General features: G+C 38.7%; 1 protein-coding gene across 8 annotated transcripts in view; it reads right to left on the bottom strand.

Annotated features, from left to right (window-relative positions):
• Nucleotides 1-27,837, bottom strand: part of CCSER1 (coiled-coil serine rich protein 1) — a 626,891-nt gene that overhangs the window by 520,452 nt on the left and 78,602 nt on the right. For all 8 annotated transcript variants that reach the window (XM_039710732.1, XM_039710731.1, XM_039710730.1 and 5 more), the window contains 2 exons: nt 13,555-14,913; nt 10,375-10,562 (listed from right to left, as the gene is read on the bottom strand). In XM_039710732.1, coding sequence (XP_039566666.1) covers nt 10,375-10,562; nt 13,555-14,869 — 1,503 coding nt within the window. In that variant the 5' untranslated portion in view covers nt 14,870-14,913. The remainder of the gene's footprint in view (nt 1-10,374; nt 10,563-13,554; nt 14,914-27,837) is intronic.

The following is a 27,837-nucleotide window of genomic DNA, read 5'->3' as shown; positions in this document are numbered from 1 at the left end:
CTGAACTACTCCCCATTCTCTTAATTTTCAGATCTCCTAGTCAAAACTTTCTCCTGAACTTTTTTCCTTCCCAATGTTTCATCTCCTCTTTTTCCACAACACCTGCAGTGAACTCTATCCCATCCTAAATCACAATTTTCTTATATTTAACTCTTCCTTTCTTATTAGCACTTCATAACCCGACCCATTTTCTAAAGGCAACAAAGCCCCAGTCTCCACAAGTCCTGCCCTTAATCCTCCTTGCTGCTTTCTGGATCAGGTTCTCATTTTCCCTACTGCACTTCCTCCACTCCAGTAAGGAGACAGATTTCAAAAGCTGGCAAATTTAGAAAGATGAAAGTCTTCCAGGATAACTGTCTGCCAAGTCTACAGATTTATAAAAGCAGCTTCATTTAGCTAAGTGTTCCCTCCCACTATTTACTCATGTTGCTTCACATATCACAAGTTTTGCAATGCTTATTTTGGGATAGTTTCTTCAAAATATACTCCCAACACTTACAATCTAAACATTTTGGTTAGAGTGACTAAATCAAAACCGTTGAGTTTTACTTTCATCAACTAAAAGATGCCAAAAAAAGATGACAAGAGGCTTCTGATTTTTGGAGCAGTCAAAACTAACCTTATTTCCTTAGATATACTAAAAAAAAAAAAGTTATTCAGTGAAGAATTTCATCAGAGTCATTTTTAGGAGACGAGTTTTGCTACAGTGCTGCCTGTTACACAGCATCAGACCTGACAGGGTGGGCATGTGGGAGTAACCTAAAACGCATATGAATAAAAAACAAGTAAGAAAAACTGAAGCCATTCTTCTATCCAAGGTATCTGTCTAAGCAACAGAAACAGATCTCAGTGAACAACCTTCTATTAGCTCCCAATTGATTAAAACTCCTCATCCTGTTGCAGATGTTCAAGATCCCAAAGCAGTCTGTTAGTAAACATCTTAATTTCCCTCCTCCGGTTTTCTTTGGTATCAAACAAGGCATTTTGAGTCATGCAACTAATTGCTCCACCTATTTCTAACAACTACTTCTCAAGCACCAACGTTCCTCTGATTGCAAATCAGCTCCAAATCATAACAGCTATCCAGACTGTTAAGGCAAATATAAACCTTACACATTTATCCAACACTACTATTCTTCAAAATCCAAAAAACCTCTCATAGAACAAATCATGGAGTGTTTGTTACTCTATCAAGAATTCAAATACAAAACACACATTATAAGTGTAACAATTTTGGAAAGCTTGTGTTGTTTGGGGGGTTGTGTGTAGTTTGTTCATGAAAACATCTACACAGCAAGTTAAAATTTTACAAAATAGTAAGCTATTCACCAGCTCTGTGTATTTTCAATTATTTTTATTAGTTTTCGTGAATGAATGCTATGAAATACACAAAAGTATCTCAGGGGCAACAAAATGTGTTTTAGCATCTCATTCCTTTCCTGGATGATATATTGTTGCCTACTCCTTCACTAAAAGGTGAATGAACCTAGACAAACATTCCCAAACCTGATTTCCATGTATGAAATCACAAAGCGTGATCCTGAGCCTTTCATGGGCTAGCATGCACTTGACTTTAAACCAGAAAAATCTCCTGTTCTAAATGGCAAGCTTCAGGGTCCACAGCTAGTTTTCCAGCCCCTGCCAAATCCTTAACCCAGGGTTCATCTAGTATTGCCTCCAGCAACACACTGGCAAGACAAGAAGGACTGCAAATATAAATGACCTGACAAGTGACCCAACAGAATTTCCATTTCTCACCCCATTACCTTCTTTTTATCAATCAAAGGCATCAAAGGTCTGGAAGAAGCACCCTACCCTGAATTGCTGTAGCCTGGGGAAAAAAATACTGTATTTATTCTGAGTTTATTCTCACAGAAGAAAACGAATACACAGGCAGCTTATAGGAAAGCATTCCAGAATTTGCACTACAGAACCATTTAGGGACACACTGTTTGAGGGACCCACGCAGCAGGAAATTATGTGCATAAGAAAGGACGGGGCAAAATTAGTCACTCTAAGAACAAAGGGTAATTTTCTGTTTTTATTTTCATAAAAAAATAAGTGAGTGCAAACTAGCGATGAATCATCTGACCTACAGGATGATAAACCTAAGATTTCTAATCACTAGTCATAAATTTCAAGTTCAGTGAATTAGCTGTCCATGAATTGTCTCCCTCAGAAAAGTCCTAAAAATTTCAGTTTTCCTATGGTATGTATTACTTGCATATGCTAAACTAAGAAGATATATACCACAGGTGCAAAAATACTGCCTGTGCTAAGGGCATCTCCCAAGACAAAAGACATTACTGTAATCTTCTAGGGCATGCAGACATTCAATTAAAGACATTATTTTACATTATATTATATATAAAGACATATATATATTATTTAAGCAGACATTCATTCTTTTTCTAAGTACTTTTTTTTTTACCAATACTGGATAGAAAACTGTTTCCACTTAAGTATTACTCATTGCATGAAGGCTCCTCCTTTATTTAAAAATCAAGTGTAACAAAATACACATTAGATCAGCCACACTAGCTCAGATAATCCTCTAACCTGTCTCCACCAATGCTAACTTCCATGTTCCCCTGACCTCTGTCCTTCTACAGGGAAGAGATCCCAGTATGCAAGTGAACTACACCAGGCGCCTCTTCCACCTCTTCCAATTCTTTCAGAAACACTCGTTAGAGCCCCAATGGCCCCTCCACCCTCTCACACCTCTACTTCCCACCTGCCATCACTGGATATCACAGGAACTCTCTGTAAACCACCTCCTTTCTCTGGCACACCTGCTCCATGAAGTAGGATGGGGAAATATAAGAGACTGTGTACACATGAGGATGGTCCCAGCTCCTGTGACTTGACAATTTCTGCCCAACACAGCACATCTGCAGGCAGAATGACTGGACAGAGCCCACAGGCACAGCAAACAAGTTGGGAATACAATGGGGGTGTCAAGGGAGCTCTGTTTAGAATTCCCTTTGGCTCCCTATCCTTCAACACTGGACTCATCTCTTGCCAGTACCAAAGGCCTTTGAGTATCTGACACACAAGGGTGGTCATGGGTGTCATAAAGACAGAGCCAGACTCCTCTTACTGCTGCCCAGGGAACAGAGAAGTGCAAACTGAAATGCAAGAAACCAAAGAAAAGTTTTGTTCTTTTTTTTAAACCATAAATCTGGACAAACACCTGGACAGGCTGCCAAGTGAGGCTCTGAAGTCCTTATCCTCAGAGACACCAAACCCAACTACACACACCCCTGAGTGCAGGGATGCCATCCCTGACCCAGATTTGAGCAGAAGTGTTAGACCAGATCATCCCCAAAGGTGCCCTCAGGCATCAGCGACTGTGTTTCTCTCCTAATATTGATTAAAATATTGTGAGAGCTGGCAGGGAGCACTCATGAGATTTTTCACAGGATTATTTCATTCTTGGTAAATCCCTGACCTCTCTCACAGGTTCACAGCACGACAGGCACTGAGCAGAAGGTAAGTATCTTCACCATGAGTTACTGCTTTGGTGGTGGCACTATAGGTGGTGACAAAGACTGAAGAAGCCCACATGGACAAACAGACTGAGTGGTTTACTTCAAGAAGACTGCATAACAATCTTGCTGCAGCACTCACCTGTATTCAGAACATTGAAAATATGGTCATGAACAGGAAAGTAAAATGTAAAAGTCATAATAAAATAGAAAAATAACTAAGCTGATTTTGCTTGACAAATATATCTATTTAAACAATATTTATGACTAGGATATATTTGAACATATTACCAGATATTTCTGTGCAGAAAAAAAATCTCTCTCTTCACGTGGAAAAAGAAATCCATAAAGATAATATCAACTCTAAATGATGAGCACCTTCAGAACAAGATATCTCTTACATTATCTGTCAAAAATATTTGGGGATGTAGTAAGACTAGCACAAAAGTGTGTTTTGTTAGAAAAATCCATCAACTGCCTGCGGTTTCTATTCTGAGTCTCAATAAATACTATGTTTTTCTGAAAAACACTAAAACAGAAAACTAAACACAATGCATTACAGGGGACACCTACCTATAGTTTTAGAAGTTCAGCATCCTGTAAATTAGTTCAAACAATACTTAAAGTACTCTTACAAGTCTTCAGAAAAAATATCAAATACCCAATGTGTACTGTGTTTGGACGGGAGAGAATTAATTTTTCATATCTGTTTGCTTTTACGGTGCTGTGTTGTGGATTTGTGACTAAATCAGTGTTCTCAACACATCAAGATATGATTTAGCAATTGCTGAGCAGGGCTTGCACAATTGTCACGGCCTTCTCTGCTCCTCACACTGCCCTGCCACTGAAGAGGCTGGGAGTGAGCTAGAATTTGGAAGGGGCACAGTTGGTACAGCTGACCCCACCTGAGCAAAGGGATCCAGCCATATGATGCTGTGTTCAGCAGTTCAAGCTGGGAAGGAAAAAGGAAGGGAGAATGGTTGCACTCACGGCATTTATCCTCCACAGTACCCATGAGGTGTGACAGAGCCCTGCTTCCCAGAGATGGGTGGATGGCTGAATACCTGTCCACCCCTGGGAACCACTGAATGAATTCATTTGTAGTGTGCAGCTTTTGCCTTCCCTGTTAAACTGTGCTTATCTCAGCCTGCAAGTTTTCACACTTTTACCCCTTCCACTGCTGCCAGAGGGAGCAAGCCAGTGGCTGAGGGGTGCAGCTCACTGCAGTTAACCCATAAAAGCACAGAAAGAACTAATTCTGTCCTACTTTTGCTATACAACAAATGCATCCCCCCACTGCCATGATGATTCTGGGATTTAAAACTGCTAATAACTCTACTTTCTACCTGTATAAATATAACTCAATTCAATTTAAATAATTACCCCAGTGTTAGATTAACAATTTACCCTTTTCTGGGCCATGATTACGTCCTTAAAAAGAGCATAGAACATCACACCATAAGCATTAAGTCACATCTAAATTAATTTCTGTTAGTTACTTGATCTCAAGAATTAATTCAAAGTGTTTAACAACCACAATCTGATTTTCACAAGCCCTTCATTTGTTAAGAAACACACATTACACTACAGACATTAATTTCCCATGGGGTAGTTACCCAAAAAGCTTCTAGTTGGGTTGACCTAAAAATCACAGTCAAAATGCTTAAATCCCTATCTGCCTTTTCAATTTTTTTATCCTCTTAGTATGTAAAAGGCTAAATTATAAATATCAGGCTCAAATTACTAAGTACCTATAGTCAGCAGTTTACTCCTATCTGGATAGCACTGTTAAATCAAAGTTGTTCTGACACTTCTTGCTTTAAGTGGCTTCCACAGTTTCTTTTCAAAAAGCAGCAAAACACCAAATTCATTGCAAAAGGGGAAATTTTGTTACTTTAGTATCAATCTAGTTATAAATTAATGCTGTCAAGTCCACTTCTCATGAAGGGTGAAAACCACTGCCTTAGAGGGTTTGCTTGAACAGTTCAGTAACAATTGATGTTCGTAAATATTCTCCCTCAAGAAGCCCAGTGTAGCAGAGATGAATTTGAATTAAGCAGAAATACCATAATTCAGTGACAGAAAAAGAACAGCACATCTATTTTCATTATGACAAATCTTTTATGAACACCACAGATACCAGAGATAACACACCCTCATAGCAAGTTAAAAGCAGGTTGTAGCTATTCTGAGCACACATAACACTGCTAGTTGTAAAGAAGGTTGTGCAAAAGACAATGAAGAATTGTGTGCATTTTGCTTACCTAGTTCACATTTCTGTAATAGCCTTGGCATATCTAAAAAGGCTGTTTTGTTTGAGGTGTTTTTTTCAACCTGAACTGAAGCCTTGAGCAGTCAAATCCTCCCTCTAACCTTTCATTCACTGCCTTTCCAGGGCAGGCTGCTAAGGCATTAATTATAAATGCCAGTCTGTAGAAGGAGAGTGTACCCCACAAGGTTTTCTCAGGCCTTTACAGGTCACATTTATGGGTTACAAAAAACAGCCACATTCAACTTCCAAATCTACTCGTTGGTCACCCTCTGAAACTTGTTCAACTCAAGTATTTTTAATAGCCACTTCTACCTCATGTATTAACCACACACTGCATAAAACTCACAGCTTCCAGAAGGTCAATGTTAAAGTAACCTCAAGCAGATATGAAAATTACTTCAATTCTCCCTAGACTAGCAGCCAACCTAGTCTGATTCATACTCTGTGCTTAATCATACGTCAGCAAAATATCATACAACTCAGCATAAGCAAGAGGAACATAAAAAACATCTTAGCCCTTATTCATGTACATTCACTGAAGTCCATAGGGGCACAGCATCCTGCTGTTTCTCTCATGATGCAGCAACTGGATTAAAACTGGTGCTTGATAATAAATAAGAGTGCTCAGGTAACATTAAAAATAAAGTTATCTGTGAGAAGCAATAAGCACACTTTCACGAGCTCCAGATCTGGGTATGGCCTGATAAGGTACAATATCAAACACAGGAAGAAATTTCAATACACTGGTTTGCATAATACCTCCATAGTTGTATTTCTGAAGTATACTGGAAGCCACCCCAAATCACCTCGGAAACAAAACTGAGGTGGAGCTACACACACACACACACACAATACCCAGGACACCAGCCACAATTTAGACCCCAGCTGCTACTTGGATAATTAGCACAGATGTTCCGGCCATAACATGCTTTCATTAGCAACCTCTACTTTGGCTTTCTGCTCCCTCCAGACACACTAGGAGTCTCAAATATTTGCAGTTAATCTCTCTTTTGCAAGCATATTTCTGTGTCAAGCATTTATCTTTATTCTATATTCCCAAAATTTCAGATTGCTTCCTCTATACTAAATTAGTAATTTTTTTAATTTAATGTTTAACTAACATACTCAACTAATTCCATCATCAAATTGAATTCCTGCCTATGAAATATTGCCCTGTATTCTGACACTGGGTTTTGCATTCACTGTTCCTAATTTGTGCTGCAGGTACATTTTACTGAGAGTCTCAATACCTGGAGCATCCCCACTTAAAAAGCATGGGAAAAACATGAGAAAAGGCGGATTTTGGCTAAGCATTGGCACTGGATGGATAAGCAAGAAAAAGCTCAGTAAAAACCTTGGAAATACAGTAGCAGCATGCATCTTGAAAAATTATGTTTAGGCAAGGCAAAAAATTAAACTGAAAATTTACAAAGGAAATGGAGCAAATTTTGAGGTAACTGCAGTTACCCATTTGCATGATAGGCAGCATGGGAGATAACACAAATACAACTATTTGACAGCTTGGCCAACAGGGCCGCTGTTAAAGCTGAGAGGAAAAACTCTGGGATGTCCTTAGGCCTCACAAGTCTTCATTTTTATATCTAATATATAGTAACCACAGGAAAGATGCAAAGAAAGAAATGGCACAGCCAAAGCAACAATGCAGAAAAATAAGTTGTGCTGCTCTAATTGGGCTGGCACAAGTTGGCAAGGCTGCTTTGCTCCAGGCAAAGAAGCTGATGATGCAGCACTGAAGGCAAGCACAAAAGTTTTTACCTGCAAAGGTGAAAAGTTGAAGCGGAATTTAAGAAGCAAGAAACAGGCAATATTTAGAGAAGATTCAAGTGAGAGAAACTGAAGAGAAAACTGTGCTGAAGAGTGCCCAGAGAAACACAGTCCTGCAGTGTTCACCCACTGACACAAGAAGTTTAAAAAGAAGGGTTTTTTAGTTAAGTAGTACATATGCTGATAGGCGTGGACAAGGGAGCAGTTGTAAAGACAAATAACTATTTTCCTTGTAAAGAACAGCAAGTAGGCAGAAGGGCAGATTTGCAAGAGCCAAATCTAAGTGGGCAGTCTTGATCCACTGCACATATGCAGAGTGAAAACACATGCATGCATACAGCACAGTGTAGCTCATGTCCTGAAATTAGGCAGTGTGATCTAGGTGCTCCCACCTACTGCCATTCATATCATCCTTCATGACTATCCAGTCCTAAGGACTTTAATTTGCTAGCATTTAAAAATCTCTATCATACCTAAAAAAAGTTTTAGTATTTTGTCTCTGTACTGATAAATGTGATATTCAAGATACTCACCTTTCCATAATTAGCCACTACTATGACAAGTGACGGATGGTTTTGTTGCTCACACACATCTCACTTTCTTCTAGTTCCAATTTATGTTACATAGGAATTTTTTTTCCCTGCTGCTCTGTCACCTAAGCCTCTTAAAGAACTTGCTTAGAGTGATTTCGTGTCAGTATCTTATTTTTTTTAATGTGGTAAATCTAATTCGCATTGTGTCAACTGTCCAGGCTGACATTCTTTTCATTGGTCTTGCAGGACTGCATATTTCAGACCATTCAGTCTTTTGCCTGTACTAATTCACATTTTACTTTCCTTTTGTCTCTCTTACACATTGGAAAAGAACCACCACCTAGGTAGAAACAACAGGCGAAGTATAATTTCTACCAACCTTCAGAGGCATAGTTAACTAGTCTATATGTTATGTCAAAAGATTTAAATTTGTCAACTCATGAGTTCACTGTTAAAGCATTAGAATAACCAGAGTTTATACAGCAATATCCATCTCTTTAAATTGCATCCCTATAAATACTTCTCTTTCGGAAAGGGTCTATTATACTGCACAGGCTAATAACACGAAACTGCTCAAACACAAGTCCTGAATTGCAGTGATCACTCTCCAAAACCATTTATGGTGAAACGGTGCCCTCTTGTAGCAGGAATCGGCCACTGCAAGAACAGCAGCTTTGCAAAAACACACAGTTGGCAAGCCAATCCATCTCAAGCATTTCTTTCACATCATTACTTACAATACTATGAAATAAGCATGTTTGCAGAGTCATTTTGAAAGATTTTTTCTTCCTTAAATTTTATTTACAAACAGCACTGGTCTTAGCCAGAATCTAAATTACTTTCAGCACCTCACAAGTTAGTTAAGGCCACTCTTAGGGGAAGCAGCGGTCTTGTTTGTAGGTTTGATACAGATTCCCAGTATTTAGGAGGTCAGTCTATCCAAGCTTTTACCTTTCATCTTCGAAACAAGAACTGACAATTATGCAAGAATACTCTGCTGAGCAAAATGTTTAGGATAAAGAACAATTTCTCAGATTTTTTTTTTTTTTTACTTCCTGTGAAAAATCTCACACCCCCTTCAGCGACACTTTCTGGCTCCTCACTCCCAGTCGCTCAGCAGAAGCAGCTCACACTGCTTGCCAACAACAAAAAGAACACAAACAGGGGCAAAGATACAGGTACACAGTTTCTTCAGCTGAACAGGACACCTGGGTGATGCACAAAAACCAGCATCCCCCGCCATAGCCACTCACTCAGTGCCTCGGAGCAGAACTGCACAGCAATGCTGCTCTTGCCACAGGAGCCTCTGCTCTCCCCCAGCAATTTGCCACCCCTTAAATCTCTGTGGTTCATTTTTCTCCAGAACTGAACAAAATGAATCTAGGCAGCCATGTGATTCATGTTGTTCTTGCCACCTAAGAAATATAAGGCTTTTTATAATACTTTGTGTAGTAACACCAGTTCTTTACCTTTATTTACCAGTTCTTTATTCTTCATTAGCATCATTCATTGGTAGCCATCTGTTACTGTGGTGTTAAACACAAATTGATTGTGACAAGTGTTTTGAAGAGGCATTTTTCCTGTTCAAATATGTCTTACTATGAACATTCAATTTCTTTTTTTTTTTTTTTTCTTCTTCCAGAAAACCATTTTTTTCTTTTGTCTTCTGGTTGTTTGCGGGGAGGAGAGGGTGCAGAAGGTGTTTGGTTTTGTTTGATTTACTTCCTAAACCTCACTTTTTACTAAAAAAGCTCTACTTTTCTTAAGATAGGAAGGTAGTATCCATATGTATTGGGGGGAAAGTAGGAATAATTTTACCTTCATTCATGAGCATGTTCTCTAATCTTGTTTAGAAGTCCTTGGTCTGTGATTGCAATACCAATAAGCATAAACAAATCATGTCAGTACGGGGACAACCTTGCTAATGGCAGTGGGGGAAAAAGCTCAGATTTCATAAACAAATCACAAAGAAGGGATCAGATTATCACCTAATCCCATCCACACTTTCCCTACTTCCTGCCGTTCCTGGATTGTCACCTTCCTATTTCCATCATTAACACGGAGCTAAACAGAAGGAAGCACAATAGCATCAGTCTAGCCTAGTATTTAAATAAACACAGACCTGCCTAACAGCTAGAGTCTAAGAACCCAAAAAACATTCACAGGTCTGAGCCAGGGTTAACCAGTATTTTAGGGCATGAGCTCCATCTGCGTAATGCTTTGTATACCTAGGTGAAACAGCATCCTTAAATACCATGACGTTCTTTCTGGCTATGGATGTGGGAATAAAACTCACCATGCTGTTCATTTTGGAAGAGGATGAGCTTGCTCTCTGCTTCCTTAGGCTGTTAAGCTCTTCTGCATTTCCCTCCTTTGGTTTTATGATCAGCCGGCTGCCCCCAGCAGTGCCTTCTGAAGAGGACCTCAGTCGTTTCTCAACAAATCTGCCTTCCCGGTACGGACTGAGGCTGTTGGCAAGATCAGCTACAAAGAGAGAAGCAATCAGCAATTGTTACAGGGAACTGCTCTCTGCAAGTATTTTCTTCATCAGAACACTGCTTTGCTTGAAATAATTACACTGAAATGAAATCACATGAGAAATGTTCCGTGGAAAGCAGACCATGCCTACCTAGATGAAGGTGTCACCTGGGCCCCCAGTTCACTGTTCAGCCCCAATGACAGGCATGCTCAGCACACCAGCCCAGTCCAGGGCTCCTCATAGAATCCAGAAAAAACTCTTGGATCCATCCTTTTCTTTCTCCCTTCATCACAGGACACTTCCAAATTGCTAAAAGTGACATCTACTGAAGAAACTATCACTTGTCCAGTGGTGCCAAAACCCAACCTGCCTTACACCCTAGGCCCAAAGGCAAGTCCAGATCTTGAAGGGCCAGGTAACAACTTTGTTACCCCTACATAAGAGTGGGACGCACAGTGGCTTCCATTTCTATTCAGCATTCCTAGTATAGCCTTACACCTGCACCCTCCATGAGCCTGCAGTCAGTGGGCAAAGTCCCAGCCCAGTTAAAACAATAACACATGAGAAAAGTGTCAAAATACAGTTTGACATGTTAGGGCAAATTTAGAGATGGGGACAGATAAAAGAGTAGTAGCATAATACATGTCACACATACAGAAATTCTTACCTTCTGCATTTTGCAAGAGAAGAGACATTTTCTCTAAAGGTACTCAAAAAAATCTGTACCACATAAAAATACATAAAGGTATACTACGAAATATATAGCACATCAAACCTGCTCATACATTAATGTCACATTCACAATGCTGTCTCTAAATGATAACAGCTAGGAGACAAGATACAGAAGAGAAAATATCTATTACCAAAGAAAATGCACAGAAGTATTTTGTACCCAGATCTAGGTTTAAATACTGCTTTAGAAAACCAAATGTTCAAACCAGTCTGTTTGCAACAGGTATAACTACTTATAACCATATCTTACTGATTGCCATGTAAGCTTCTCCTGTATTTGACTCATTTCATATGGCAGGATTTTGTCTTATTTTCACAGGTTCCTTTGTACACTTGAGGAACTGCTAACTTGAAATACATTCTTCACTACACCAGAAAAAAAAAGTACTTTGAACAGCACTAAAATTACAGAACAATTAATCAACAACTTTTATATAGTGCAGTATTAGCTCTAGTGTTTCTGTGAACATTAATCCAATTTACAAAAATATCTATATTACAATTTCAACTCCCTTAGCTGCTTTACTAAAATACAGACTAAATATCAAATTGCCAGTGCATGAGTTTGAAATGCAGGGGGTATTTATAAACATCCCTCCAAGCTGCTCACTTAGAGCTCTGCAGTACACTCTTGCAAGGCAGATTCTGAAATAAGAGCTATTTACAGATGAGACAATGTGGCAAGGAAGACAAACTGAGTGCTCAGGACCAGTAATACAGATAAATGGGAATATCTTTTCCCCAAAGAAACTGAGGTTCTGAATGAAAGAGCAGCCCTCTGGTAAAAGCTAATTCAGTGGATTAATTTGACTTTCCATTGCCATTTATGTACAAGATATCCAACTAAGCCTAGCAGTGACTAATAATTCAAAAAGCAAGATTGCTTTTGATTGCTTAAAATCCACATGCCTAGATAAATATCCAAGCAAAATTATGAGTGTGAATTTATGAGTTTATACTTACCATTATTCACCTTCTAATACAATCACTACAAATGCTGTCTTGTTAACGCTCAAATTCTGTCCCCCCACATACAGCCTCAGGATTAAGCAAGAAAGCACCAGTCTTTAAGCTGACTCAAGAAAAATCAACTGTCAGAGATAAATGTCTTCTGACAGGTGTCCTTCACTCAAGGGCCTGGTGTCTTATTTATCTGTATCTCTATAGATTGGGATTTCTGGGCACAGTCTTTCCACTTAATCTTGTTAGTATTTCCAAATTACTCTTCATAAACTAAAGACCCGGTGTGAGATTTAGATGGTAATTAACTCCCTCAGTTTCATAGATGACAAACTGCTAATTTGGAGATGGAAGCAGAAACAGGATATCTCATACTTTGACAAAATACCCACACTGAGCTACTCTATAACATCAGTTGAATAGAGAAAGTAAGACACTAAAGAGAAAGAGAAATAATAATAGTAAGCTGTATTATTTCCCATAACCAGACTACAGGAACATTTGTTTCTCTGGTGATGTTTCCACTCCAAATTATGCAACCCCATGGCTCAAATCCAAAACAACCATGTCTCAAGAAATCATAGCTTCAGCCACTAGTACAAGCTGGGAATCCATACTTGCATTCTTAATTCATTTTCTAGTAAGCAAAGCATAGCCACAAACGCTATGGGTTTTTGCAAACTCTAAAACACAAACTCAAAACAAATCATAGACTTTGCCTTTAATTCCTGCAGTTCTGGAGGAGGACACAATTTCTACTTTCTAAACTTTAAAGTTAGTGTCACCATGATATTTTCTGAAAAATCCCTTTGCCAGGATTTTTTTCTCCTGAGAAGCTGAGAAACCTCAGAAAAGAAATGCAAACAATAACTATCTGATGGCTGTGGAATATGGTCTGGACACTGTTTACCAACTGGTTCACCTCTGATTGGTCCATGTGAGATGCTTCTACTTAATGACCAATCAAGGTCCAGCAGTGCGGACTCTCAGAGTCACAAGCTTTTGTTGTCATTCCATTCCTTTTCCTTTCCAGCTTTCTGATGGATCCTTTCTCTCTATTCTTTTTTGTTTTGTTTTAATCTAGCATTTTAGTATAACATAATATCATAATATAATAAATCAGCCTTTTGAAACATGGAATAAAGATTCTCAGCTCTTCCCTCATCCTGGGACCCTTGAACACAACCATAGTTAACACTTGCAATTCTAAAAAACACTTTATGACAAAACAATCATTATAGAAAAAATGGGGCCAGCCCACTCAAAACCCATCAAACTCAAAAATGCAAAGATCAGGAAACATACCTTTGGGATGGTTTGATTCACAACCCTGTTGTGTTTTGAAGGACTGAGGTTCAGAACATGGAACTGTGTTAGACTCCACTGCAGGAATTGTGTTTCCCATGTGCTTGGATGGAGTGCTTTCATCTCTGCTGCCACTCAACCCCCGTGCTTTTGGAGAGAGTGTCACTGGTTCTTCACTACGCTGTAACGTCAAGGTTTCTAAATGTGCATTTTCTGAGTTAATTTTTTCTATGTGCCTGGAGTCATTAATATGTAGTCCATTGGCTTGCAACAGTACTTTTGTTTGATTAGCAACTGAGGTTTTGAATAAGGTACTGGATTCCACACTGCACGAGCTTGCATGACTCACAGGAGATACACCAGCAGAATGGCCAGCACTTTGCACACTGTCTCTCTCCCTCACAGGAGCAGCAGCAGGATTAAAGAAGATCTGAGAGGTAGAGACATCGTGGCCAAAATCCTCTGTGAGCAGGGCCCCAGGCCCACTGCTGGGCAGGGCATCAGCCTCAGAAACAGAGTCCTCAGTCAGCGCAATGAAGTCCGAGGGCGTCTGGGCAGCCGTGAGGTCAGCCGAGAGCAGCGGGGACTGCAGCGAGCTGCCCATGCACTCCGTCGTCTCGGCCGAGCATGGAGGAGACGACTTGGCCATCACAGGTTCGCTCTCCACATAGGATTTAACTTCCAGCAAGCACCTGGGCTGCTGCACAGAAGAAACTGACTGACTCTCTGGAACTGGTTTGGAAAATTTGTAGTGTGATGAAAAAGATTTGGTGAGAAGTTTTCGTGTGGACTGTTTGACAGAATATCGGCTTCGCTCTTCTGCAAAGCCCGAATCATCACCCTCATTCTTCCCAGAGCTTATGCAATTGATAAAGACATTCTTATTAGCTGAGGGCTCCTTTCCCTTTTCAAAATCGTCTGTCAAAGACCTTGTTATCTTCTTGTTACGTGAGCTGCCAAAGCCAACTGAATGCCTTCCTCTGCTTTTTATGTGCTCGTCTAAGCTGAGTTTTTGAAAAGTGCTAAGAGAGGACTGGGCACCATTTGAGATGTTAACATTTTGACTCGCTGAGTCAGGCTTCTGCTCACTCCCTTTCTTGTTATGGAAGCTAATGGAAGGAGTGCGGAAAATACTCCGTCGCTTTCCTGTGCTGCCTGAGCTGGAGTTCGTGCTGGATGGGGAGGAGGTGTGGACACCAATGGCATTGGCAGAAGAAGGCGAGGAAGGAAGGGAGTCGTGTCTCCGGCTAACACTTCTCCTGAATATTGGCAACCGAGATACAAGAGTCGATCGTCTGGATCCCGAGTCCCCCATCAGGGCACAAAGGGTCCGTGGTTCTTCACAGTCAATAAAATAACCTGGGATGAGAGAAAAATAAAGGGGAGAGGGAAAGAAGATAAATTATTCAGCCTCAAAGACGACTCAAACAGATTTGTCAGTCAGCCTAAATACATGAGATGTCAACACCAATTTGTTGCATGCACATTACTGAAGACTTCTAGCATTTCAAACTGAGCAAACACACCCCTTAAAATATTTTACCAACAAAAGATACAATTTTATAAACGGAATTGTACAACAGTATTGTATACTGTTACACTGGGTAACTGTATGAAATCTAAATGCCAAGAGTTATACAAATGTATCACTCAAACATACTTGTTTTTAAGTTCTTCTTATAAAGTATAAGCACTCTTAGAAGATAGCTGATTTTTCATTATCTGAGTAAACCAAGTAATTATTTTGCATTTCTAAGTACTCAGATTTTTTGCACGAAAGAAGAGGATTTAAATTTTTCAATCTTCACAGAACTTCCAGTTGGATTTTAACTACTTTATGTGCTTCTGTTAAAGGCTGTATCACTGTGCAGTACAGAAAATGATGCCGTTGCAGTCCAGCCAAAATACGCAGCACCAAAAATTCTTCCTAAAGAACTGTAAGTTCAAGGAACTTACTGTCAAAATATGCGATCATGTTTCTAGATTTGAACTGCAATGTTTCCTTTGAACACTTCTTTGTAATCCTCTCACAGCCTTGTAATAGCTAATAATTAGCTAATTTTTCATGGTTTTTGAAATTAGGGAGAAGTGCTTCCATGCACAGGCACTTGGCCTTTTTTTATAAATATTTAAGCAAAACTTATTTTGATCAGCACTGTAGATGTACTGGAAGAATATTAATCTTTATGAAATAGATACCAGTTCTATCTCCTTTTTGTTCTCATTATAATAAACTACCACTGTGAAAGACAGGGCCACAGAGAGACAGCAATAAAAACATGTAATATATCATCACAAGACATGAAAGGCTGTAGGAATTATGCCCCTATGTAACTTCCTGAGCTACTGGTATTCAGCACATAAAAATAAACCCCAAGTCATCTGTCTAGACATTGTGTGTCAAATGCAAAAACAAAGTAAATCATCTAATGAGCAATTTAATATGTGTTATGTGGCTCAGCAAGCACCTGTGAGCAACGTATACATATAGGTAGTGTATACATACAAACAAATATACCTAGATGGAAACAGAATATTTAAGTATTAATAAAACTACATATATGTTATATAACTGTGAAAGAAAGGGCAATAAGTTTAAAGACTTTCTGACTAGAGATTGAACTGCACTTTTCTGCTGTTAACATTTTTTTTATAAATGCTAGTACAGTTCCACTCTGAACATGCAGTGCCAAGCAGCCACACTATTCACAAGCACCAGGAATTAATAAGCAATTTTGCAGTTCAGGATGAGAAAAACAGCTTGGGAATAGTCACTAACTACAAGAAGTCACTGGTGATCTCTGATGCAAAGTAAAGCCTGACCTAGACAACACCCAGGTTCTGTGACTGAAACCCCAATTTGAATTCAGTCTCACGGGGCCAAACTGGCAATATAGGACCACAGAGAATTACCAGAGAAATTTTACAGCCACTAGTGAAGTGAAGCAGAGCCAGCTGTTCCATTTCACTGACAGGTATGAAAGTTTGCATTTTGACCACTGCGTAACACCAACTGCAGGGGGGACAGCGCACAGAAGCTGAGGCCCTGGTGTTATCCCAGCTTGTTCATTCTGCCTACTGAAAATGGGCTTTTGAAAACCACATCCCTCCCCTTCAAGCTTCTCTGGCTTCTTTAACCACTTCAAGACCATAAGTGTGTTGGGGTTTCTTTGCTGTAGTGAATCTCTACCTGCAGGCTTACTGGTACGTATGGATGGACAAGCACATACATACAATATTTTTAGAGATTTGTGAGGATTCTTTCCTGTATTTTAAGAAGAGATCATAATTGCTGGGGGGAAAAAAAAAAACCAAAAACCAAACAACATTTAGAATGCACTTTTACAATAGCAGTAGATGAAAAAAGTACTTTTAAAATACCTTAAACCTCTATAGGCATTTTATGGGTGTATGAAACATTTGCTGCCACTGTTCTCTCTCCTGTCCACAGCTTAAAATGTCACTTCACTGAAGAACAAGCCTTCCTAGTTTATAACTACAACTGAGAGCAGAAGGAAAAAAATTGAAATTTGAAAACTGAGCAAAAACTCACACTCTGTAACTTGCACTGGGAATACAAAGACTGTGTTTAAATAATAAGAGATTATTCCTAAGGACTGACCCTGAATAAACATGGCCTTGGGCTTCCAGGTAGTAATAAATTTTAATAGAATACACTGCTTCTAACAGCAAATAACAAAATAGCATTTATTCAGTTGATTCCTCCTTTCCTGTCTCTTGAAGGAAGAATTCAAATAAACTGTCAGCATTCCTCTAATTGTCTAAGCAGCAGAAATCCTCACCCATAGAATATGAACTAAGTACAACACATTCCTCTTGCTAGGTCCACCATAGCTATCAGAGAATATTTCTTAAAACATACACCATTGTGCAAATATACCCGTATATATGCATGCCCATGTCACACACTGTTTGCATGTTGTGAATGCTCTAGTAACATCTTTAATATTACTGATTTAATAGAATTATATATAATTTACATACCACACATTTTGCACTGTTAACCTGCCAAAGTTTAGTAGTAAGTTAAAATAACAAGTTTTCTATTTGCAACACAAGGAAAACAACAATTATTTCAAGATCGCAATACTTTCAGATACTACTGAAGTCTGATCTTCCATTAATTTTTTTGCTTACAGCAGAGGAGTTATAAACTGCCATATATGTCCTGTTATGACAAATACAGGAGGTGTTTCCTTTCATCATCCACATTTAACATGTGTTTACACTTGCAATGTTCCAGTAATAACCCTTACAGAGTGAAATTCACTCCTACTACATCTTCTCTGCAAAACCATTAATTTTATTTATCTAAAATCCTTTTCCCTGCTCGCATCATTCTTAAAACCTTCAACAGAGGAAAAAGAAAAAAGCAGAGAAAAATACCTTTGTTTCAGACAAAATATGATAGCACATAATGAGAATACTCAAGAAAACAGGCCCACTGTTCTGCACAGAGGTTTGAATCTTGATCAAATACACAACCATTGTAAAACTTTCAAATTCTAAAATCAAGTTTCTACTGAAACTGAAGCGTTTACTCAGTGCTGAACAAGAATTTTTGCTTTTTATGGAATGGATTTTTGATGAATATTCTTGCAGCTGGCATTATATAAGACAGGTTTTGATATAATTAATGACACAAAATGACAAAGCTGCTTTGAAAACAATTGCAGGCAGAGTAATAGTGGATTATTTCAGAATATTCTGTTCCTCAAGAGCTTGGCTACAGCTCAGAGTTTCTGAGCTCTGTGCTCAGAGCAATGGAAATGAGAAACCAAGTGTGAGCAAAATATTTTCCCTCTTAATAGAAATTCAAGAAGTTTATCAGATGGAAGTAGCTTCCTTTCATGTTGGTCTGCACCAAGACACTGCAAAATGCAAATTAATCTCAAAATCTCATATTTAATTTCATATTGCCACCAAGAAGTCAAGTTTTTTTTATAGTTTGACCCTATTCTTTCCCCACAGGAGATCTTTGGAGGATCCACCCAGCTAATGTTGTCATATCAGGCCTTTATTTTGCCTACAGAGTTGTCTGACTATAAAAACACATAGGGTAAAAATTATACAAGCAGCTCTGTACTGTATATATTACTGTGTCTTGTCAGAAGAGACAAGTTGTTCAACTTTCAGACAGTGAATGTAACTGCAGAAAAAAAGCTGCAAGTTTTAATACAGGCAAAATTATCAAAATATTACACCAATAATTGCAGAGAAGTCTACTCCATCAGTTCACCAGGTGAAAAATAAAATGCAGTACTTTTTATTTCAGCTTCTGCCCAGCAGCTACTCTCACAAGTGTGCCAGAACTCAGTGCTTTCAATAAACAACTCATTGTGCTTCTGGTTTTTGAACCCCAGCAGATGGAGCCATGGATCTACTTTCTCAATAACTGCAAATATGAAAAAGCAACAGTCTGTGCCTTTTACATTTCTTACTGCCTTTGAGGCAAAATTTAGGAATTGAAATTATTTGTCAATTTTACCATTATCATAATTACAAACACACACCAGAAGACAATATATGCTTATTCAAAACTGTAGTGTGCAGGGGAGTAGAAACACTCTGTTCGTAAATAAACCAACCTGCTACTACCTCTCAACACTTTCTAAGCAAAGCCTTCCTAAAGAGGTTCTCCTTAAAGATGCAATTCTTAGAAATATTGAACAACATCTTCCACACAAGAAACAAAACTGAATTAGCTAGCGAAGTTTACCCTGGGAGATGACATGACACATAGCTGAAACACCTCAAACCTTACAGCAGAATATCAATAAGCACCTGGAAGATTTTTAGGCTTCACTCACAGTTTAAGAATGATGATACATTTTCTTTATTGCTTGGAACTGGGAACTGTACAATAAAGAAGAACACATAGGACTAGGATGTGCATCTTACACTGAGAAAATCCTGCCTCCATCCCTCACACGAGCACTGCCATGCAGCAGGAGACACAGTCTCTATAGACCAGCTGGCTCCAACCTTACACAGAAATTAAATTTGCCCCAGGATACTACAAATACCCACAAAACTACATGAAAATAAATATTTTTAATTGTCGGTGTGTCAACAGAACTCCTGACACAGCTGATACACTCATAAGAAGCAGTCCTTTAGTCAGTGGGGGTAACATTGTAGCCTGTGGCTTCCACCCAAATTGTTAAACTTCCATCGTTTGGATTCCAGCACTGTATTGTCCTCAGCATTTAAGCATTACTGTCTTCAATAAATTCCTAATATTATTTGTCTCTCTAGTACGTTTGTGACTTGGTTTTACCTGCACATCTCCCAGAGGTGTGTGATCAAGCCTGTCCAGGAGCACAATGTAGGAGTCTCAAAAAGCCATTAAAATCAGTTTACATTTAAAACAAAAGCAAACAAATGAACACCAGATAAATACTCAAGGCTTTAGCGGTTACCAAGGACAATGTAACTGAATTAATAGGATCTTACTGAAAACACCAGCAAAGACAAATGCCTGAACAATAGACGGCACTAGCTAGGGAAGGGGGGGACTGTGATCCTGAAACAATCTGGGTTTGCAAATTAAATGAGTGAAACTCCTTCTAATACACAACAGCTCGACCTGTTTTTGTGAATAACACTCTTCCCTTTTCCTTCCGTGTGCAAGTAACCTTTGCAGTGTGTACAGAGCTACAGAGTGTATTCTGTGGAACAGCAGCCACAGTCATCATTCTCACAATGAAATTTTATAAGCTCCTACCACATCCATGCCCTTCTTGGAGGTTAGTTTTTCTGAACAGTTTTTATAAACAACTGAAGAGCATTAACACAGCGCACCAGACCTTTAAAAGTTACGTATGTCTATATATGCACAATGTACAACTCCAAAGTTTAATTCCCCTCTGTACTGAAAAACTAATTGGGCAAAAAAAGCTTTTATATATCTAGGAACAGCTTTTATATATCTGGAATACAAAACCAAAACACTAAAAAAAACCAAAACCAAGAACACAGAATCCAAACACTGAGTTACCCTAAGGCAAGAGATGAGATTTCTTTCAGTTTCCTGCATTCTGCAGCCAAAGCCTATCTTTATTTTCAAATACTCCCTTGCTTTCAGGAAATGAGAAAGGAAACAAGCAGATAAATTTGCAATAAAGAAGTCTGAAGCTACACAAATACATCAAAAGCCCATCTCCCATTTTGACTGGTCTTGTACCAGTTGAAGACAGTGATTTCATATATCCATAACTGCTATTACCAGCGTTGTGATTAAATGTCAAATGCAACAATCATTCTAAGACAACAACTGTAGGTAATTTATCTATATATCCTCTTTTGACTTTAAGTTAACTAGAAGACAAATATTAGCATAAGGCAAGTTACACACAACTCATTCTATCATTTATTATCACTGGGTATGTAAATTTATCCTACTTCTACCATGTGAACTGTAGCTGTAATAAAGGAGAACCAGGCTAACTGATCTTTAGAACTCTCGAGGCCACAGCTCTCTCACATTTGAGCCATCCTCTATTTCAAATGTCTCTCTATCACAGCAAAGATGATCTCAAAGAACTTGAGTATAATATAAAAATAACAGAAAGGAACCAAAATTATTGTTAGACTTCACATACACCCACCAGCCAGCTTCTCTTCAGTAAGAGCTGGGATAAGCTACTAGCAAAAAACTGATTGTGTGAAGATGATAAACTTTCACCCATTCAACAATCAGACATAAGAAATATCAGGAATGGGGTAAGGACTGTACTACAGAGAAGAAGCAGTTCCATTCATGTTTTGTTGTGTTGCTTTTCCAACGGAGGAGAAACCATCCCTCTCTCGCCTCTGTCACTCATCTGGATTCTGGAGAAGTGTACAATGCATTTCTTACAGCATCTGCTATTCACAATATTTAACACTTGAATTAGAAACAGTTACAAGTATAAGTAATAACCGGGCAATGCAAGCATCAAAGGGGTCAAGCTTGCTTTGTCATTCAAATGCCATGGCATCAACTCCCCCAATTATGCTTGCATACAATGAATTATTCACTTTTAACAAGTGAAGTGGACTTACACAGATCTCAGAGTACGCGTGGAAATTATACCATGAAGGGACAAGGAGAAATAGACTATTTTTGAGACATCTTGAGTGGACACAGAGATAGCAGTCTAGGCACTGGGAAGTATTCAATAGGATGCCATCCTTCTTCCCTCACATTTTTTCCTCTCCTCTCACTCCCATTCTTAATGATCACAAGTGTGTTTTTACAGTGCTTAGATAGCAGAAAAGCATGTTCAAACAACATTTTAAGGAAAATAATTACATCTGGACTTCACACTAAATAATAGTATTTAGTCATAAACATAGGATGTGTTTATATATAGACAGCAATTTGACTTTTGACTGTGCCTTATTTTAACTAAAAGGGAAAAGCAACCTATGGACAATCGAGGGTATTTTTTTCTTTCATGCACAAAAAATAGGTATAAGATGCCTAACAGAGCACACTGCTAGCATTTGCCTCAGCCCAGGATATAAAGAGAGGAAGAGACTTCTTGCCAGCCATTTGCTCTGGAATTTGAGTGGAACAGATCACTACCGCACAAGGCACTTGGTATTCTCACGAGGAAAATACCTGGAATAACACAACCAGAGCTCAGTGCTGTTCAGAGCATAAAAATCCTTGGTAGAGTGAAGCAAAGCAGCAATATTGGCTACTACTCCCAAAGGCATTCGAATCATCTCGATCAGTGCTGCCTCCCCACACCCCCCGAAAAAAGAAAAAAAGAAGAAAAAAACCAAAAAAAAAATATAAAAAGAACCACGCACCAAAAAAACAAACAGCTTCCTGAAAATATTCTGCTGTCTCACAAGACAAGACATCATGAGGGTATCTAAACCATAAGCCATTTGATTTGCACAGTTAGTAGTCCATTCAAGTTCAGCTTTAATGTGCTCCTTCTAAAATCTGTGTCTCTAGCTCACTTCAAGCAACCACCTCACAAGTGCCTCAGCACTGTGCAGTCCCAGCAGAGCTGCAAGTCTTTGTTCAGTATTCTCTCTCTATTTCTCTTACCTTCCTGAATCACAGCTCCAATGTCAGCAGCAATTTGCTTTTTGTTATAAAGCTTCCTGCACGTTTCCCAGTCTGGCTCCTTTTCAGTCTCAAGTGCCGCCCGCCTCTGCTGTGTATATGGCAACCACAGTGACAACAAGGGTTGGGATCATTTATTACCTCTGTCACTGGTTCAGCATGTGACCTTAACTGCATTAAAAAGGACCAAATCCTCATCTGCTGTAAATTCAACAGGCTCCAATGAAGTGGATCATGCTGATTTAAACCATTTGGCCTTTCATCCTTATAAAGCCTCAATCATCTCATCTGCAATTCTTCATTAACTCTTGCAAGAGCAACACTTGGATGTGCACGATCCAATCACTCCCAGCACACAAACTCATAATTTAAGCAGATGGAAGCAAGGTTTTTGTCTTTTTTTTTATGCTGACCAAAGACAGATTCCCTTAATGCATCACAATGAAAATTAATAAAACCCTAGCAAATTAATCATGCAGTTCTGAAGAGCCATACACACCTGTGTTCCATTTCAGCTTCTCCCTATGTGTCTGCTTCAAGCTATGTTAAAAACAGCACTGAGACAGATCCATGGTTTACCTCACATCCTCACAGCCAAAAAGGCAGGGTGCTAAAAACTCTTACAAGGGATCCACTGTGTTTACGTCCCATTGAAGTCAACACGACCACTCATGTCTTGAAAGAAGTGTGTGCTTTTGAGCAAAAGGATTTGAAAAATACAACATATCTGTGGCTATTACTATTCATGAAATAAACTGTGAAAACTTTGCCTAACACTAGATAGTTTAATTTACAGATTGGCTTTTGATCAATAAAAAGGTAATTGTAGTATATCGCTGTTACAGCTGTTGACTGCATTTCCACAAAATAACATACCAGCTCTTTTCCAAATTTCTCTAAGCGCAACAGAAAAAAACAATTCCCAACTCATGCCTTGAAAGAAATCTGGTGATGCAAAATGAACTGATAACACTCAGACTGAGGATTCAGATTGACTGGAAACTCCCAGGCAAGCTACTCCCAGCTTACTAACTTTAATGAAAGGGAACCACATGATTCCTGTTCCCTGCAGTTTTTGCCACACATAAGATGTGTGCCTCATGGGGATGAATATTAAATACATTCATAATTACCATCCTCAATACTGTGTAATTTCATTATTTTAATTGCAAACTAACTGCTTACATTTCTTTATATGCTAATGTACTCCACTGGACACTACTTATAAGAACCTTTTTAGGAATCAAACATAACACATTTAGAACTAAATCATGGCACATATCATGTTCTACCTAAGACTTTCATAAACCTTAGCAAAGACCCCTTTTGTTATTATTTGTATAAATGATATTATTTCTAGATTGAATTTATCACACTCATTTCCATCTGTCGTCTTGCTAATAAAAACAACGAAAGAGAAGAACACTCCAGACAACTCAATATATTCATACACTTAAATTCTAATTGCAAGTTGTTAATCAAACATTAAAACACAGTGGCTCACATTTCTGTGGCATTGAGTATAGCACACTTGAAGGTAAACAAGTTCCACAGTAAAGCCAGGAACCACATGTACAAGTTTACACACACAAAGCAAAGACCTGTTTTTTGTTTTGAAAACTGAAGGTTAACGAAGTCTAAGCATAAAACTGAGCCTATAAAGCAAGCAGAGAAAGAAATAAAAGAAACCAACTTGAAAACTCAGAGCTGCCTCAAGAGAACAAAATCATTATGGAAGCTCCTAGGGATTCCAGAAAAAATGAACACCTAATTTAATTTGTTTCTCTGGATTTAAGAACTCAATTATCTGGCACTTCACAGCTTGTAGCTACAAGTCAACACAACTTCCATTAATGTTAGTATTCAACCCTAAGTTCAACATAGAAAAGTCTACAAAAAGATGATATATCAGTTTCCATTTAGCCCAGGTATTACATAAATATGCAGGTGTTTCAGTGGAAAAGTAACCAAGTGACCCATAAGAACCTATTCCTCTCATCAGAATTACGATACCTGGAATATTTTAACCTAACAGGTATTTTAACTTCATGTTTAGATTTCAGAGTCCTTAGATATAAGAATTTTTTTACTGTATGTTCCTGGATGTCTCTGGTGTGCTTTGTTACTGTTTACCACTGTAAAGCTTCTAAAAGGCTTTAGTCAGAATCCACCATTATGTGCAAGTTGGTATCACTTGCTCCCTTCATCACCAAATATAACTCTCAAAGCTAGTCTGATTTCCTGAAACATCAGGGACATTGAGTGACAGCATTTATGCAAGAGCGGGTGTTTTATGCCAGTCCTGGAAGTCCAATCAAATAATTAACTTCTTAGCAGGGTGCAATCCATTTGTCTTCTGCCTCCTGGCTGGGATGACAGAAAGCAGAGATAACTATACCATGCCTAGAAGTTTGGTAGGAATACAAACATTTAAGCCACACAAATCTGAACACTTTGCCTTCAACAATTTTAGCATATACAAAGGATCAACAAATAGACAGAAACAAATTTGGTAAGCAAGGATGCCAATAGCAATGGAGAAATGATGGCAGAAATAACCTCTAATGTCAATTCAGAGTGAGCAATTTGGAGACCTGTCTCCCAACAGGAGACATGCCTATGGAGATACACAACTGCTCAGAAACTCAAGGAAGAAATTTAGCTCACCTCTCAACCTAGAGAGAAGATAAATGCCTAGAACAGAGAGTTAAAGAAAAAAAAGGCAGAAAAGTAAGATCTATTTAATAAGTTAATAAGAGACAAAAAATTGAAAAGAGAAGTTTGGTGATAAAACCATGTCTGAATGAGGAAGAGTCCTAAAGTCATCCCAATTTGTTTTTTAATTCCATTGAAGGATACATCACAGTATCAGACTTATTGCACTATTACATTCTCTCAGAGCCCGTCAAACTCAAGTGGAACCTAGAAAAAGGATCTTCTAAACAAGCATGCTATGTGGTTCAGTTTGTCTTGTGCTAACTCACAGATGTTAACTAATTCAGCTCCGCCAACCACTTAAGCACATGCTTGACTTTGAGAATAATCTCACCCCTGTTCAGTAAAACACTTAAAAAGCACACACTTCTTCTAAAACATAAGTGATCCCATTGACTTCAAATGGGATATAAGCACAATGCAAAGTGCTTTGCTGGATCAGTGCACAAAGACATAATTTAGCCCCCTTCACTGGATGAATTGGACATCCTGTGTCTCGCCATTTCATAACAAAAGACCAAAAAAAGTAAAGCAAGCCTTAAAGGGTCAAATTAAGTATGTAGTAACTGTAACACAAATTGTCCTATTCTGAATGCTTTTTACGGTTATTGTGAAAGCTGAAATGAATTCTCAGCATACTTTTTACACTAAGAACAAATGAATGTGTTATTTTCTAAATTTATGCACAAGTCTAATTGCTATGCAGCCACAATTGAGGAGATCTAAGAAATGCAAAACCAAGATACCATATGGTTCTCAGTTCCAAAAATCGGAGACATAAGAGCAGATTTCACACAATTGTGTGTGAACACAAAACTCAGATTAAAAGACAACTAAATACAGCAGGTCTCCAGCCTTGACTGTATTAAAGAGGTGTCAAAAGAGAACTATGGGTATTTCCCAATTACCCCAATAAGTAAACCATTTGCACAGTAATTGTTTAAAGGCTAATAATATCAGGTTTTTAAAAATTAATTCAGAGCGACACATTAGTTCATTCCCGTATGTATGTTTACAGGATACCACCATTTGTATATCCCTGACCTCTGATTCTACACAAATCTGAAATTTTGCTGATTTAGTTATGCTCTTTTGAGATAAGTGAGATGAGCGGTTTTCATGTATTTCATTTTACACAAGCATATTTTGTCTGCTTTAGTAGCACTGGCTTAGTCTGAACAAAGTTGCACGGGAGAGATATCAATAAACAGGAGGGGAAATTCAGGACAACAGGCTGTGCCACCTCAGTTACTACATCAACACTCACAACTGTATAATAACAAGCTCACAGCTAAAAGTTTTGGACAGTTTTAAGTTTTAGTTCATGGCAACATCTAGTCTTGACTTACTCCACCACACCTAAGCTCTTCAGTATTAAATAGCATTAGAGCTGCCATACTCTCAAAGTTGCCTACAAGTATCAGAGGGCATATTGTGAATGCACTGTACACTCTCACAGCTATTGCAGAAGCAGTTATTAGAGACCCATCTTTCACCGTGGCCCTCAATGATCAGAAAACAATACTCACTCCTGGCAGTAAATATTATTCCTATTGCAGCTGGTTTTATAAAGACCAGCCATTCCCATTTTAAAGGCTTGCTTTGACATAGTCAATAATTTGAACTGCTTCTACTTAGGTGTATCTCATTCACAGTGAATAACATCAGTAAGAAAGCTTTACTGCACCTGAAAGTGAAGTCAACGAATGATTAACTAAAGTCAGTAACTCAATGTCCACATGGACACCACTAACCAGTCACATCCATCAAGGTCCATACTAGGACCAATGTTAATTAATATCTTCATCACCCATACAGAGACAGTGAAAGCAAGTGCACCCTCCACAAATCTGTGGATTACAAAGAACAGCTCTAAATTGGAAGTATGTATGTTTAGAGTGCACATAAAGAAGAAACTTTTTATGATTGGAGTGGTGAGACACTGGAACAAGTTGCTCAAAAAAATGCTCCATCCCTGGAAATGTTGAAGACTGAGATGTCTGGGCTTTGAGCAACATGGTGGAAAATATTCCTGCCCACAGCAGAGGGGTTGGAGCAAGGTGATATTTAAAGGTCCCTTCCAACCCAAACCATTCTGTGAGTCTGCCCAGCTACAAGAGCTGCAGTGTTAAAGGCACCTAAGAACTGTCAGCTGCACAAAGCCTGCTAAAATAACTCTCCAAAGCAAGAGACCTTGCATACTAATGACAAATGTAAATTCTAGGTGAACCTCAAAGGTACCCCAGAAGTGATTTTGGGATGGGTAGTGCTGGAGAAGTCCCTTAATGAGCAACATAAAAATGAGCCTGCACCACAATTAAGATCCTGCACACAAGAAGGGAAATCCTCCTCTGTTTAAGACTGCTTGACACAGCTGCTGAACCAGGACCTCCAACACTGCAGCACAACATGTGAATGTATTCCCAAAACACAGCCCATTTACATCCGATTACAGAAATATCTACTGATATATATTCTAA

Source organism: Passer montanus, unplaced genomic scaffold, assembly GCF_014805655.1.
Source record: "Passer montanus isolate IOZ18808 unplaced genomic scaffold, ASM1480565v1 scaffold23, whole genome shotgun sequence".
Classification (NCBI taxonomy): Eukaryota; Metazoa; Chordata; class Aves; order Passeriformes; family Passeridae; genus Passer; species Passer montanus.
The sequence above is the reverse complement of the archived record's forward strand: the minus strand, read 5'-3'. Positions and strand labels throughout refer to the sequence as shown.